At 40.6% G+C, this 15,832-nt stretch overlaps 1 protein-coding gene and 2 long non-coding RNA genes across 9 annotated transcripts in view; 1 reads left to right on the top strand and 2 right to left on the bottom strand.

Moving 5' to 3' along the window:
• LOC147755101 (uncharacterized) overlaps positions 1 to 2,692 on the bottom strand; it is a 62,544-nt gene extending 59,852 nt beyond the window's left edge. For both annotated transcript variants that reach the window (XR_015330439.1, XR_015330440.1), the window contains exon 1: positions 1,864 to 2,692. This is a non-coding gene — a long non-coding RNA (uncharacterized LOC147755101). The remainder of the gene's footprint in view (positions 1 to 1,863) is intronic.
• Positions 2,693 to 5,534: 2,842 nt separating this feature from the next.
• LOC147755100 (uncharacterized) lies at positions 5,535 to 7,128 on the bottom strand. Its single transcript, XR_015329968.1, has 2 exons — positions 6,280 to 7,128; positions 5,535 to 5,835 (listed from the first exon to the last, which is right to left on the bottom strand). It is a non-coding gene; the product is annotated as an uncharacterized LOC147755100 (long non-coding RNA).
• Positions 7,129 to 7,334: 206 nt separating this feature from the next.
• The window catches only part of LOC147755097 (uncharacterized), a 121,109-nt gene continuing 112,611 nt past the window's right edge, over positions 7,335 to 15,832 (top strand). For 3 of the 6 annotated variants that reach the window (XR_015329962.1, XR_015329963.1, XM_086992534.1), the window contains exons 1-2: positions 8,694 to 9,127; positions 9,966 to 10,031. Coding sequence is in view for 1 of the 6 variants with exons in the window: in XM_086992534.1 (XP_086848660.1) it covers positions 9,111 to 9,127; positions 9,966 to 10,031 (83 nt within the window). In the remaining 5 variants the exon portion in view is untranslated. Of the gene's footprint in view, positions 7,476 to 8,693; positions 9,128 to 9,965; positions 10,032 to 15,832 lie in introns of those variants that run through there. The other 3 variants (XR_015329964.1, XM_086992533.1, XM_086992531.1) reach the window with 2 other exon arrangements.

Below are 15,832 nucleotides of genomic sequence, written 5' to 3'. Positions count from 1 at the left end.
TTGTCGAGATTTCAAGCTTCTCTTCAAAAGTGTATTTATAAACTCTTCAATATACGCCAACATTTTAGATAAAATCTATAGGTATAAATTTTAAATTTAAAAGGCAGCACGTGCTCGGGATTTAGCTTGCAATCGGTCTGGTTTCATTTAAGACAAGAGAGAACGAAATAATGTCATCTGCAGCAAAATGCTATTCAAACCACTCTGCATAGCTATATAAATTCGTTAGATGATGGCCGGATGCGGGGTGTACCGGTTATGCGTAATTTTTGACGCTGTTCTCAAGAAATTTTATATTACTGACTTTTATCTTGTAAAACCCTGAATTTAACAGGAGTCTTTGTAATGCCTTGATTACTCGTAAATGTATGTATTGGTCAAAAGTATAATCCTTGCTTCACCTTAAAAATAGAAATATTTTACAAAGTAACCAGATAATTTTTCTAGAGCGCACGAGATAGAGAATTGGTGCCTTTCATACATGTATTAAGTTGCTTTTCTTCACAAAAAATAGCTGGAGACGCTCCACTAATTACACAAAGAAAACTTTATTCATGTATTCTTATTAAATATTTATTATTATAAATACTCTACATGGCCGTATGTCTGCCAGTCGTAGTTACTCTTGGTACTGTTAATAGTAAGAACAATATCCTGATAAAAGGACATCTATACTAAACTAAATTTAGTTTTAATTGTACTATACTTTTACCCTGTAATACCCGCACTAACTCCAATAACGGTATGACTGCAGAGAGGAGCTTAACCGTCGCCAGAAAACACAATTAATCAATATCCTAATGGCCATTACGCTCTGAATAAATGAATTAGATATTCATCAATCACACATTACTGTTGGGTCTCAACGTAATAAGGCATCTGCGTCCATCGAGTAGTGAATCACCTATGACGCACAAAAGCTATATAGAGAAATTTAGTGGTTGAGCAGTAGGTTTCACAAAAAATAGTAATCGAAATGTTGTCCTAGGGGGAAAATAAAGACCAGGAGCAATACAATAATTTCACACGTTCATGACCAACATGACAGACGAGGCTTGCATGGCAAACAGTGCCTGTTAGCCATAGAATAGGAGAAATACGCGCACAACTTGTCTCGCTGAAATCAGTTGGCAAAAACGTACGACATAAATAAAATGCATTACGATTTGGCTTTCACCCACCTGCTGCAATACCGAAATCAGAGCAATAACCATCGCAACGGTTTCGTAATGAAAGAACTAGAATATACATTATTAAACAAGTATGTAAAGAAAGATCGAATTAGACTTCTTAACGAACCACCCAATAGGTTGGTCAGGCAATTACTACTGGAAACAGTAAAATGACATAAAGTCAATGAGTAGCGCAAGCACCAACATTGCAGAGATAGAACCTCATGCAGTATAATATGGGAAAAACAATAGCAGGTGGCGTAATAGCTGTGACACGTTTCATGGAACGGGTCGTGCCGTGTGCATGCGAATACTCAGCTGCCCAGCTAAATAGAGCAGTAGCGATGGCAGCGAAGATATCGCAGGGGAAATACTTAACCGTAACGTATGCACGCTGAGCCAGATAATAGACAAATATAGACGGTATTAGTAACGAATACACATGTGAGCGGATACATAAGGCTATACCGATAAACGGCTGTGAAAGCTCACAATACAACAAGCGCGAAGAATAATAATTGGCGAAGGAGTGAAATGTATGTAAGAACACTATTCAACGAATTCAGCAAACAAGTACTAAGCAAAATCGATGAATATTTGTTCGGAATCTGACAACATACCGACTAGCGACTGGGGATTTTATACCCTAACTGCGCCTGAACTAGCAATTATTTATAATTTAATCTCTTACCCGTAACATTGGTCCATTACTATCAGTTATAATGTCTCCGCACAGGATTTGCCCCATGCGGCAGTGGGCTTCGCGACTCCTATGCTAACGGACCCGCGTCTACGCTAAGACGTCTCCCAAGTGACCACTACTCTCGCGGCTGTCCGCCGTCGTCCCCGTGTTCCAGTTCCCGGTGATTCCGTACTATCGTGCACCGTCGAAACACGCCCCCTGTGCACTTTTCTTTTTAAAGACCTTCCGGTCCCGGTCTGACAGCCTGCTCCTTGAATAGCATGCATCTCCTTTGTTCGTCGAGCCTTTTTCCACCGACGCGGCTGCACCTACCCTTTCTTTTCTTGCCTTAGCCCCAGCCACCACGTGGATCACGACCTGACGATGCTACCGGTAATAACGATGAAAGACAGGTAGTCTATTTCTGGCGGCAATTTAGGCATTAATCGGCTTGTTTCCTGCGCCAACATGGCTGGTGGCTCCCAGGTTCCCTGTCCCGTCCCTCGGTCCCTACAATCGAGCAGGAATCGTTTGGACGGACAACCGTCCAGCATCGAGGTCTCGTCTTTAGGCGGTTTCCACAGGTTTGGCTGGATGTAGACCTTGTCCCTGACACGAAAGAAACGTGAGAAAGTAGGCCGTTGGAAACTGACAACATATCGACTAACGTTTTTATACCTCTAACTGCGACTCAACCCGCAGTTTTTTTATTATTTATTGTATCAGCCGCAACGATATATGCAAATATAGATCTTCATAACACCAATAGATAACCAATTTCTTGTTTTATAAGCTTTTTAATTAGACTGTCCCTATTAGCTGTTCTCTTACTTGTCGGTGCCCATAGCATTGCCTACTATTTATACCTTTCTGTCTTTGTCTGTCTACTACTTCGCAAACATATAGACCAGTAAATATGCATATCAAAACCATCGTGTTATATAATATGGAAAGACTACAAACGGCGTGATCAAGTTAAGTGCAACTGATCCACGATGCGGTGATTTTTCTTTGAGCAAAGCGTTAGCAGTACTCAGTCCTCCCGAATGCAAGATCGACTCTAGAAAACTGAGTTGCTGGAAAATTTGATACGAAAGATTAAGAAGAGTACCATGTGCACTGTGGGAAGCTCACGCAAGCAAACCGCTCCGGCATAATTGTGCAAAACAATTTATATCAATCAAGGTTATTGCGCTTATTTGACTTCATGAAAGCATTCGTGACCCCATTTAAAGCGGTTGCGGAACGTTGGGGCCGGTGCAATCAGTATCAGATGTGGCTAGGGCAAAGCCAGATATCTCCACTTGCTCAGATGCTCGCCGATCCCCTTTAGCAAGCAGCGGGGTAGCCAAATTTGCTTCGATCCTTGCTTGGGGATGGGGGAACGAGGCGGGAGTAGGGTACAAGGGACAGCTTAAGCCAGACGGTCGACAACTGAAAATCCTCGCGGTGCTAAAAGCGTATATCGTAGAGAACACCATGAATACGTTTAGTTTTTAGCATATGCCAACCGGTGATAAAATGTCATAGAGTAGTATTTTGCAGCGGACAAGCCTAATGCTTATGTTGAATGGTACTCATAGGAATAACATTTGGGTCAAAAATCGCACATAAAATACGTAAATAAATTCTGTCGTACGCTCGAAATAATTCATGTTACTATTCTGTTGAATCTAAATAATAACATAAGCCCAGGCAGTTTGTTTGAAACGTATGCTTTATGCACTGTAGAAGAATAGATATTCCTTTCGATATATTTCCTACATAAGAATTTTTGGTGCACTGCTTAAATTATACTTTCTAAGTACTAGTTCCTTGCTTTATTTTGTGACAGTGCCTGAAGTCCTAAATGGTAATATAATGTTGTTCCACGCTGTATTTGCCGCTTTTGATCCATGCTGAGCAAACGCATCTTTCCTTAGGTACAACTGAAACACACCTTTTTACCACTATATATGAAGTTGAATGTCTCTTCACTCACAGGGACAACCACTAGCTTTTGACCGAGCAATAACCATTATTTGAAAATGTTGGTTATTGCTCGGCCAAAATTTGACCATTTCGTATCTATTATAGCGGCTAACTCAAAAACAACCGATAAAGAAGAGGAATACAAAGACCAATCATCCACAAATAAATTTGACAGCGCTAATTAGAAGGCAACGAGGGTAGTTTAGAAACATTTACAGCAATGAAAAGCCTCTCATAATATTATTGGAGCTACTATTAATTCTGATAACTGCTTCTGTTCCTGTATTTTTGTTTACCTGTTATAGAAGGAACGTGCCATCTTTAGACGAAACTATTCAACCACGAGGAAAGCATCATTAACGTAAAATAAAAAGTGAATATTTAAAATAAAGCAGAAATGTTCTAGCGCAGAATTATAATGAATGTCTGCCGAGGGTGTCATGCTATCATAAAGGACGCGACTTACTCGAACTTACATTTTATTTCATAGGTAGAAGAAAACCCATCTGCAACAACTGTCATGTAAGATATTGTTGTGTAAGATATTGTGTAAGATATTGGAATGAATCAAGGTCTTTGGAACCGTCAAAGAAGGTGCCAGCCACGATAATACCGCGCTTGGCTCTATAGCGGATGAACCTAATTATATTACCGAGCTCATTTAATAGACTGAGATTGACGGAACCCATGTTGGGTGAAACTTTGAACGGTAGACCATTCGAAAAATTACTTCCTGAAGCTTGTGCGGATCGATAATTACACGGGTTAGACCCTTTCGCGTAACTTTAGTTAAGTTGACTTTCGCCTTTTAAGTTTTTCCTTCACAAAAAACGCCAGGCCTATGGTTAATAAATACAAATAAAACGGAGCAAAAACTCTGAGGGTGCCGGAACTGACATCATCAAGTTCGAAGATACTATTCTGGTCTTACATCCTGTCCAGATCTGTTGTATCGATGTAAACAAGTCATTATCTGATCACTCAGCTTGTCAATCTCTCTGTAAAAAAGGTGAATATTTTCATTTTTGATTAGTATGATGATCTGAAACGATATTTTTGCCTTGTCCATGTTATATTTGACGAAAATGAATTTTCATGGGGACTGTCGCAATGCGTACAGATATTTATCGACTTAAAATCTTACCAGTTGTTTCGCAGTGTGGTATTATAATAATGGTTGGTATTCTCTATTGCCCGGTACTAGTCGTCTCTGTATAATTAAAAGAAGGTGTATTAACAGTTGAATCATCAATAGCATTTTTGGGCACTGATTCTGTAATCATTTCGTAATACAGAATGTAAGCAAGTTCCCTATTTTATATGGTAATTTATGGCCATGTGTCAGCCAGAGTCTGAATCTGTCTAAGTGAGACGGCAGGGTGATCCGTAAGTTTAGGCCGGCGAGACCTTCGTGCGAGATTGGGGCCAGCGTCTTTGCTCGAATCCTATCCATTGTCGTTGTTAGATATTGAACGTAAATTCAAGTTTGATCTATGATAGCAAAATGATGTTGATTATTACGCTATAAGCTTTGCCTAGTTAGCCGCCGAACCTTACACACTGATGTTTGATATGTCTTAAGTCTAGCCAGTGACAGCCATCGACTGCCACATATCTATATTTGTAAGCTACGTTGATTAATTATGACTAACTAAAACTGTAAAATTCAGCACATTTAGATGGGATCTTTCAGCATTGAAGACTAGCTCTTGTTTTTCGTAAATTTATTTATGAAACATGTAACATAACATAGCCCATCATTTGTATCATTGTTCACCGAAGAACGAAAATTGTTCCACCTGAGAATTGGCTTATATCTTTATTGCAGGACACTGTGCAAGCAGGGCCTCAATGTTCAGTGACAACAGAATCACGCTTCTCACGGGCAGCAATATGCTTTTCGCATTTCACTTTCATTTCATACTTTACCGCTAGACTTTAGACGGCTAGCTCCCTGCGCGAAACGAAATATGATCACGCCTGGGTTCGAACCTAGACCACCACGTTTCTCTAAAATTAGCAAATAAGCATGTTACTGCGTTATCACAAAGGCTCTGCATAGGCATGAAGCGAACAGACGCGGTCTACCTAGCTGGACGCAAACCTGACGCCCTAAAAAACGACAGTATTGAGACTGGCTAATCTGCAAGCTTTGAGATCGTCAACGTCGAATATCAAGAGGTTGACACATAGCACCATGATATCATTGGATAGAGTGCGTTTGTGGAAAGAAACATAAAAGACGCAGTTTTAGCTTATCGGAGCTACAAAGGCCGTAGATAGCACTAGGCGTTCTAAACTATAACCCCAAAATGGAAGATGGGTGCTGCTGAACGCCAAAACATAATGACTAAACTGACGCTAGTAAAAATCCAGTCGGTATCAGGTATGCGAGGGGATCGCAGTGTGGGTGCGTCGCAGCCACACATTTTTTAAGTTTAGCAACTGTTTTACCTTCATCAACGACTTAGGTCGTTTGATACGTGAGCAGATTGGTTTGAATGATCACCAGGAACGAAAAATAATCCAAGATCTGTTCGGTGGAGAGGTCGCTAGTATTGTGCGAGGGTCTTGGTAATGGAAAAAACGCACCAAAAGACCCTTGACCTGCTTCTGGAAAAGTACGGCTGCGCGGAATAGATCGCGTGTGTAACTCTCGCTTGGCAGAGATCATCTGATTGTGGATTCTACTAGATAAGATTGATGGTCTGATAGTTACATTGCAAATGCTCAAAATTAATGCAGCTGAGTATGGCTATACCCCATATACCACATTGCTATGATTCTATATTTGTGGCTAGGATTCCTCGTGTAAATACCATCAATCTAAACCAACTTTTTTCTATATTGCTGATAGCTAATATAACTGCAAGAATCTTTTTCAATCATTTGCATGGGTTTCTGGCAAAGAAAATTGTTTTTTTAAAGGCTACCGATCCGTAGTGGAATGTTTAAACCTCGTAGTTAGCTAGTACTTAGGGATTGTGGCCGACGAGATATCCAGGTGTATATAATAGGAGTAATAAGACTATAATTAGATTCCTCATAGACAGTGGCTCACAAATGACGTTTATTTCCAGTCAGTTGGCCATAATCTTCTAACTACAGAGCCTGCGCTATAAATCTCTTCACTTCTATATGTTTGGAAAAGCAAGCGCTGATATAGCCGCGGTTAGAAATTGAGCGACTTGCTAAATATAAGAGTCGAACAGCTTTTTGACTTAGGTTATGGATAAGATTACGAGCAACCTAATGCTGCAGGCCGTGATTGCGCGCACAGTAGAGAGGAGTACTTTTTGTAACAACCGGATAAGGTGAACTAATTACTGATAAAAACAATCCACCACAGCGGGCTGTTTCGACAGCATTTGTGACAACACAGAACCTTGAGTATTTTTCTTTCGTTTTGAATCTTTGGGATTATGGCAGGGGAAGTTTTTAGAAGCTGTGACTTTTCAAATGGCTGTGGAAAAGTTCAAGTCAGACGTCAGACGGCTGCCTAATAGACTATACCAAACAAAGATGCGGGCAATACCAAGTTCTACATTAAAATTGGAATAGAACCATACATCCGGAACCGAAGACACCGACTGTGGCAAAACCGACAGAAGCTGAGTACCCAATGCAACATTTTGCTCGCGTTTGCTCAGGTAAGGGGCCCTATCGTATCCGGCTAGTGTTCAACGCCCCTTTGTCAGATAAGGGAAAGCTGTGACTAAACAACTGCCGATACGCCGAGCCTTATATATAATATCATATGGACAGACAATATTAGCAAGTCGTATTTGATGGTTAATCTACATAATCCCAACTTGAAAAATTTATCTGGTTTGCCGACGAACCGCCTTTACGGGTGAAACCCCATACTGTATAAAATGAACTTTATTTAAGGCAAAGGACCGCCAAAAAAATGCGATCACGATTATTCACGAGCATGCTGGTTTTTATGAGTCGAACTTTCTCGAGGCCAAAGTAAGCGTACTACACACTCTTGTATGGGCCGGGAGGTACTAAGGTAGCTGCTGTTAAGTTATGGCATGAAACAGCTTAGATCCTGGGTAATGTGGGCATATTCCTAAACAAATTTCAGAGCAGTTGTGTTGATAGAAGCAAATATGCTTACGCGTCCTGCTGGGCTAACTGAAGGTCTTGGAGTCTCATGAGATTCGAATCAGAATATCATGATCTTTTACTAACGCGATATAAAGAGCTTTGTGTGTGCGCCCATCAGTCTCGCCTCGATGCTCACTGCCTACTGGAGTTTGTATAGGGCTGAACGATATCCAGAGTCTGTGGACATCAATTGTTGTGGTCTTGAAACAAGAATTTCATGAGGGTCATCCGGTTAAATTAAACTTCTTTATGACGCAATCCACGGAAGAACTCAGAAGTATTGTGCATCGACCTGGATCAGCTTGTTGGTTTCGAGGTACCACGCAGGACTTTTTTTTAAGAAATCTTGCTGTTTAATATAGGCTTTACCTGTTAAAACTACATGAGTGTTGCGACTCCGGCGATAAGCCATAAGTTAGCACCGTACATCTCGAGGTGGTTGATACAGACGGGAAGGTGAATATCTTTTCCGTTGCATATAAGGGAACGCTGACGCCTCTCGAATAGCTAGATGCATTCACTGTTCAGAAAAAAAGCTGATGCCAGCGAGATTGACGATGTAGAGGATGAAAGGATGTTTAGACATTGAGTTTGTTGCTACTAGCCAGGAGCACAAATCGTCCAGGAGCACAAACTGAATTACTCGGCGCGAGAAAGGTAATGTTTGTTTGATATGGAGTAGCATAAGGATTGGATATTTTAAGTCAGCGCAGTACCGAAATTGTATGAACCCACCAGACCTATTCTCTTGCGGTGTGCCGATGACAAAGTTTAAGAGGACTAGACTTTAATCGTTCTCCATTGCTCAGTGGATTGGCCGAAGCCTCCAGTATCCAGAGGGCAATTTGTTTAGTAAAACAGCAGTAGAAATTCCTGCCTTTATCTTTAACAAATGCGAAAGACCTATCTGGGAATCCTTCTTTAATTTTTCAACACTCGCTTGAAAACAACACTGTTTCCAACCTGTGTCGGAACACTATCGTCAGCCCACCGGATAAGCGCGGCGACAAACACGATCCATCCAACAAACGTCCAGTTTCCTTCATTGCTGTTATGTAAGCTCCAAGAAAGTATAACATCCTGTGCTTCCTAATATATAAACAGCCAAGGCGTAATTTATAAGGAGCACTTCGCGTATAGGTCGAAAGAGTACATTGTCACTTAGATAGAAGATGATTGGATTTTCATGGTGAGCGATGCTAAACTTTTCAATTATATATATTTTAAAATCCGCATTCAAATTTATTACTTACAACGAACTTCTTAAAAAAACCTATTACCAAAATATGGTGTAGGGTCCATTTAGACCATTCTTGGTCCTTTTATATACATATTGTATACTGGTTTATTTAAATATGTTAGGCCCGTGAATTTATAACGACTACATAAAAGTGAATAATAGTAAAGGAAAAGCAGCAAAGCGCTGCTTTGCGGAAAATCTAGAATACCTCTGGAAGTGGTCTCATAAATTGTATCTTAAGCTTTTTGTGCCCAAATGTGCCATACTGGACTTTGGCATACGAGCCGCAACGCTCGTTACTAATCTGTAATTTGATTTTTTAGTGCAGAACTATGTGAAAATGGATAATACAGCCGATTTCTCTTAAGATAACGATGTGAATGCAGTGAAGCCTCATCCTCCTTTGTCAAGACCAGATTTTGTTGACCCACAGTGAGGGGGCGGTCCCAGTGTATTTACAAACACTTGAAATCTCGATACAAATTTCCTTCTAATGCAGTGTGTCAAGCAGTTCTTTCTATAACGTCTGTAGAAGTTTATTTGCGTGAATAATAACAGGCATAGTAACCTTAAGTAAGATCCTTTTAGTACAAATTTGTTCGTCGGAAGACCTGTTGATAGCATAACTATTTATTTATCTAAGAGTTGTTTTAACTTGCTTGTAGTTGACAGTGGCGATCGTATCAGTCAATTGCGCGTTGAACTTTCCGAGTTGTTGCGAGCTAGTTGCTCATTTCTTAAGAGAAAAATAGCTTTTCTTGAAACATCGTTTATTACTTTGAAATAGGATCCGTGGATCGATCGATCGCTGCCTGCTCAAAGTGGTATCCAATACTTCGGCGGTAAAGTTATGGTAAGTATATTATTAAGAAATCGAGTGTATTATCCCAAAACACTTGTATTGGCGCCTTGTGACTGCGTTGTTTTTAAAGGCCAGAACAACCTTAAAAACGTACATTGAGCAGGATTTAATTTTTGAACTCAAAAAGGGTCAATGAAGTTGGGTCCGCACTACTATTGCTATAGTGGTGTCGGCCCAACCGTCCTGAGCTACTTGACCGTAACTACTTGAGAACCCTGATCTGGAAAAATTTTGAAAGTTATTTGTAAGCCACCGTTAATACAGACGACAGACCTTGTAGTAAGTAGTACGCAACGGTTCCGGTTAGTTGAGTTAGTGATCGGCTTTGAGCTAAACTGGTGGGCTTCGGATGTAAAAATTCGTAATGAGTACCTTTAAATATTTTAGATTTAACCCGCTTGTCTCAACAGCTGAATACAAAATAGTTCCTTTCTGAAGATCGCAAGCACGTCTACTTATTTGAATGCCGTTTTTAACATCCAGAGATATGAGCTTAGTACACCTATAGGTAGTATAATCCTTGCCAGAGACTACACGGAGCGAATTACTCGTTTGACTTGTACGGAATTAGTCAGTGCATTGATAATTGTTATGTATTGTACTGTTAGAATCAGTATTAAGACTGTTACGTAGTTTATTTTTTTGGCTTAATAGAAGCAGATGACTGACAATTTTTATTACTGTGCGTGTGGAACATTAGACCGATTAAGATTTTTCTCTCTATAAGTTTTAGTACCTTTTCTAGTGCAGACCTTCCGGTATGCTTGGGCTGCTCCATAGTTGCCTTATAAAACCTGCTCAAATTTCTTGTTGCGTCAGCTTTTGATAGTTCTTGACTTGAACTTGAACGCAATCTTAGCGCCAGGAAGAATGAAGTGAAGGAATTGGGTAGGCGATATAATGTCTCTTTAATTTCATGCATGAAAATCATACAGGTCATCGCCTAGTCTACCGTCGCAGAATCCATGCTGTTCGCCTGGTAGTGCATTGCCATGCAACAAATGAGATCTTAGGCGCATTGAACCACTGTAAGCTGCCCCTCTAAGTCCGCGATCCATTCGAGTTCCTTGGATAGAGAGCATAAATAATAAGGGCATTTCGACCAAGATCGTATTGAACTCAAAATCTCAAGGTACTCTTGTTAGACTGGGTGCCTCAGTCTTACGGGTTTCAAATGTTAAAGGCAAGGATAGGGACTTCGAAGGACTCTTGTTTCAATTTCCCATTGTTCAGGCAATTTTTATAGGATTTTTTTATATAGGAAGCCTGCCTAATTCTGTTAGTTGATATGAGATGTTCTCTGCGATGAAAGATTGTGAGTTCTACCATAGAGTAGTAGTCATAAAGGGTCATTTAGGGACCGCATAATTGCTCAACATCTTGGTTAGAAATTATTGTATTATTTTATTTATTAAATATTATTAGAAAATATTATATAAAATTATAAATATAAAAAAAATTGCGATTATGTCTGGCTAAAAATCCCGCACGGCCTATAAAGGCCGGTATTTTCGGGTATGTGGAAATCGATTAGGAGAATTCTTTCAAGATCTTTTGAAGCGCAATTGTTCAGAGTTCCATCCGGTCTATTCTGAATTTCATCTACGGCAATCACTGATTTGCTGCCGCTCTCAAATTGACAGCATTAAGGTAACTTGCAACGTGAAAGTTTAACAGTGCGAAAAGGTGCAGTAGCAGGTCAAAAAATTAACTAATTATCTACAATCTATACTAATTTCTAATGGCTCTTGGTTTTTCTGCGCCTGGGTTGTATGGTCCTGTCCGCTCCTTGAAGGGCATCAGCTCGCTAAAGGTTATTTTTGGTAGCAGTAGGAAATTTGTCCGAAATTCTAATGCGTCCTCCCTTCATACGGGTTACTCCCCGTTGTTACGAATTCTGAGGTCGTAATTTCTACCGCCGATAACTTCGACGAGGACAGTTGGACTGAAAAGTGTGATCGCCCTTTTGAGGGTCATCTTGGTGACGGTTTTCTGTTTTTTTAGCCGCAACGTTTCTATTAAATTTTATTTGCAGGACATGCAACATGGACCGTGTAATTAAAAAAAAAAATATAGTATTCGTCGCGCGATGTTTTTCTCTGCGAAGCGAATTATGTTCCGTTGGTATCTTTGCACTTTGTTGGGACTTTGGGTATTGTAATGACAGACATTACGCAACTTTGTTTTTAATGTTTAAGTGCCTTGCAAATTTCGGTATAGCTTGCTGAGAATTATTTTCTATGAAATTAATCGTAACCTGCGTGGGAGGTCATAAGTGTATGTTGCAAGTGTTTACTGAGAAATTAATCAGCCACTTGGAGGCTTTTCCATAATAAAATAGCATTACTGATTTACTTATTTGACCACAAAGTCCAGTGTAACTTATATTGCTCGTAGAGACAATTAGTTGTTGTACTATTCGTAAAATGAGAGCCTGAGAAGCGAGGAGTTAGGTACTTGCAAGTTGATTATGCATACCGACATATGCGAACCTTAATCGCAATCGTAATTCGTTAGGCCTTAAAACGCTTAAAAAAAGAAATGAAAGCGCAAATAAGCTAGTCTAAAAAATGTCTACCGCTCTCAAACAATATTTTATAATTTATGCGTCAGCTTACTGCCAGTTCACATTTCTACATTGTGTGTGACTGCTGGCTTGCAAGCTATTGGTTGATTTAATTGCTGAACTGATCATGTAGCCTTGTGGGCAGATAAATTTTTAAGAAAAATTATCCGAAATTTATTTTATCTGAAATTATTTTAAGAAAAATTACGGAGATATTAGCTTTTAATTATTATCATATTCTCTACTTTTAGAACCATTTATACTAATAGAAACAATGTAAAACCCTGTAGTAAAATAAGTATTTTACTTAAATCTAAAATGGATACTCGAGCCTATTTTGCACATAGACAGTTAAAAGCCAATGGTGTGCGGAACTCTTTACCTGTGCGAAAATGATATAGCCATTATGTGTATTTTTTCTTAGTGAGTGAATTTGAAGAGTCGTTGGAATATTATATAAAGACAAGTTACCTGAAATACGGTATTAAAGAGCTTAAAGCTATTATCGTTAAGATTGCCAGTTCGTACGTTGCATTTATGTCGTACAAACAATAAAATTAAATAACGCATCTGCACGCTCCGAGAATGAGAATAGATTTGCCGACGAAGCATGATGGGCACGAAATGAGCAAGCGGTTGAACGAAATTTCCACTGTTTCAATAGCCATCTGCAATATCACTTTTCTTCTCACACTTAAGAATGAGACTTCTACGCACCAGAGACAGAACTATAGTTTGGCTAGTTTTCTAGCAGGTGCAGCTTGCGAGCTAACGAGAAGAAATAAGATGGTCGTAGCTATCATATCCTCATCCAACACAGGCAGTCGTCTTCAAATCTAATCGATGCGTGTAATACGTATATGCAGCTTCTAACTCCGAAAATAATTGGTGCTTGAATTTGTGAGATTGAGCGTGATGATATAGTCGTGTTTAACATATTATGGAGGGCTCATTTTGTTTGAAATGGATCTGAGCACGCTTGGCAATCGGTAGTTAATCCTCCTAGAAACCAGGGAGCCCCATTTTGCTGCTTTCACTTTGCTGAAACTTGATTTATTTAAAACACCAGTGTCGATTTTCGTTTCTCCATTCGGCATGTTGCCTGTGCAGGGAACAGCGACTGCATGCAATGATATTCGGGTAAATATAGGGCCGCATGAGACCAGCCGTTCTTTCTTAACTAGGAAATGATGATTTTGAAAATCAATACTATCAGGCTCTGAGCGCTGTCGAAACACGTGCGAATCCGAAATTGTACTTTGGATTGCTAGGGTTTTCAAAACCAAATTTCAAAAAGCTGAATTACTTGGCATAGTGAGTATTTTGTTAATCTTGTCGGCCCTCAGTTGAACAGTGCCTAGAAGTAGAATTATCACTATTTTTTTTTAATACAATTAGCATATCATAGGTTTACATGTTCGAAAATGATTGAAAAAGAATCTATAAATAAAAATATTGTTTTAAAATTTCATTGACCGAGTTATAATACATGCTCGCTATAAAGGCTGAATAGTATAGGTTGTGGTAGGAATACATATAAGTATTTTAAGCATATACAGTGCAGAATATCGAAGAAAAACAAATTTTGCTCCGAATAGGCTGCTCTTCCCTATTGATCAGATAGCTTATATCACAGAGGTGTGATACTTAAGTTGTGTGACACTTCAGTGTGCGCTGAACTTACGTTACCAGTAAATAAATAGCTTCATTCAATTCACTTGATTTATGTAGTATTCATGTTAGGAGTAGCCAAACAAGTACAAAGCTACACGGGAAAGGCACTAATTTTCTAGTCTATCAGTTTATTTTATTCTACTAAGGATCTTGAAGAGGATGTTTGTCAAACTCAAAGCGACTTTTTGAAGCGGTTGTACTAAGCTAATTTTCGTGCGTCGCTAGAGCTCTACTCTCGAAAAGTCTGCGTGGAGGCGATGGGATGAATACTTCTTCTGCTAGATGATAGTCTCTTTGTTCCTAGAGGAAGTAATGTTTATCCACTGCAGTCATTACATACGACCACAGTTTGCCAATGATAAAGAGGCCGACCAAGCTACGCTGCAATCGTGCAGCGTCTTTCAACCAGACCAGATGTAAACATTGTGCTACGCGACGAACTTTTACACACAGCAAACGAACATGTCACGCGTGCCGTCCTGTATCAATCTGCCTGCTCAGCCATATTTAAACGACGGTGGTCAAAAACCGCCGCCTGTAGGAACCTCCACGTGAAGCGATTATGGCGGCGTCAAAAAATCTCAGCCCATCAGTAACATCGAGAGCTCACACATCATTATTTGAGCGCGATCTTCTCACGAACCAAGCGATCGCGGTCCACCGGACCCCCGGAGAAAATCCCCTTTTATTCAGGGAGCTATAGGACTTGTTATTGAACTCCCAGTAGAGAATGACACGACACCGACACACGCCCCACCACAGAGGATGACGGCTTTGCGGGGGCCTCCGGCACGTCCGTCGGACTGTTCCACTACGTCAGCATGGCGGATGATTGTCGTCGACCCTGCCTCCAGCAACTGTCCACTTGCCAAGCAGTTTGGCACGTCGGCAGTGACAATCCGCTCCCATTAGCAGGTGACGCCCACTACACGGACACGCTGCTCGAGACAGCGGACGACAGCCCAAAAGAAGCGCTCAGTACGACCAGCAGCCAATGGCTGGGAAACGTCGACAGTGACGATGCACTCCCATTAGACGGTGAAACAGGTGATGCGGACTCGCTGCCCAATCCTGTAAGCGACAGTCCTGAAAAGGGGTCGCTGTGTCTACCAGTTTAATACATCCATGGAGGGTCATCCGTACATTAACCGCACCCTTTGCGCCGAAAATGCCTATCCAACATACGAACGACGCTCTCCAGAGATTGGCGGGTTCGTCGGCCGCGAAGGAAGCCAGCACGAAGCGAATCACCCAACTACTTCATTATGGGTCATGTCGTACAATGCACGCCTCCTGAGGTCGCTTGACTACCACTTCAACGTGGAAATATGTACCTCGGTCAAGTCAATTATGTACGTGACCAGGCACACGCTCAAAGGAGGTGCCAAAACTATCTTTAAAGTAGACGAGAGCCAACAATATCGCAACGGGCGGCAGTGTTGAATATCTTGCGGGCCCTGCCAGGGGGGCGTCTAAATCCTTAGCTTTTCTATCCATGACCGCCACCCACCTATTGGAGCCTCCGTCTATCTTTATCCCATGAGCAATACGT

Source organism: Varroa destructor, unplaced genomic scaffold (assembly GCF_002443255.2).
Source record: "Varroa destructor unplaced genomic scaffold, Vdes_3.0 BEIS01000006.1, whole genome shotgun sequence".
In the NCBI taxonomy this organism is placed as follows: Eukaryota; Metazoa; Arthropoda; class Arachnida; order Mesostigmata; family Varroidae; genus Varroa; species Varroa destructor.
Note: the sequence above shows the minus strand (reverse complement) of the source record. Positions and strands in the feature narration are given on the sequence as shown.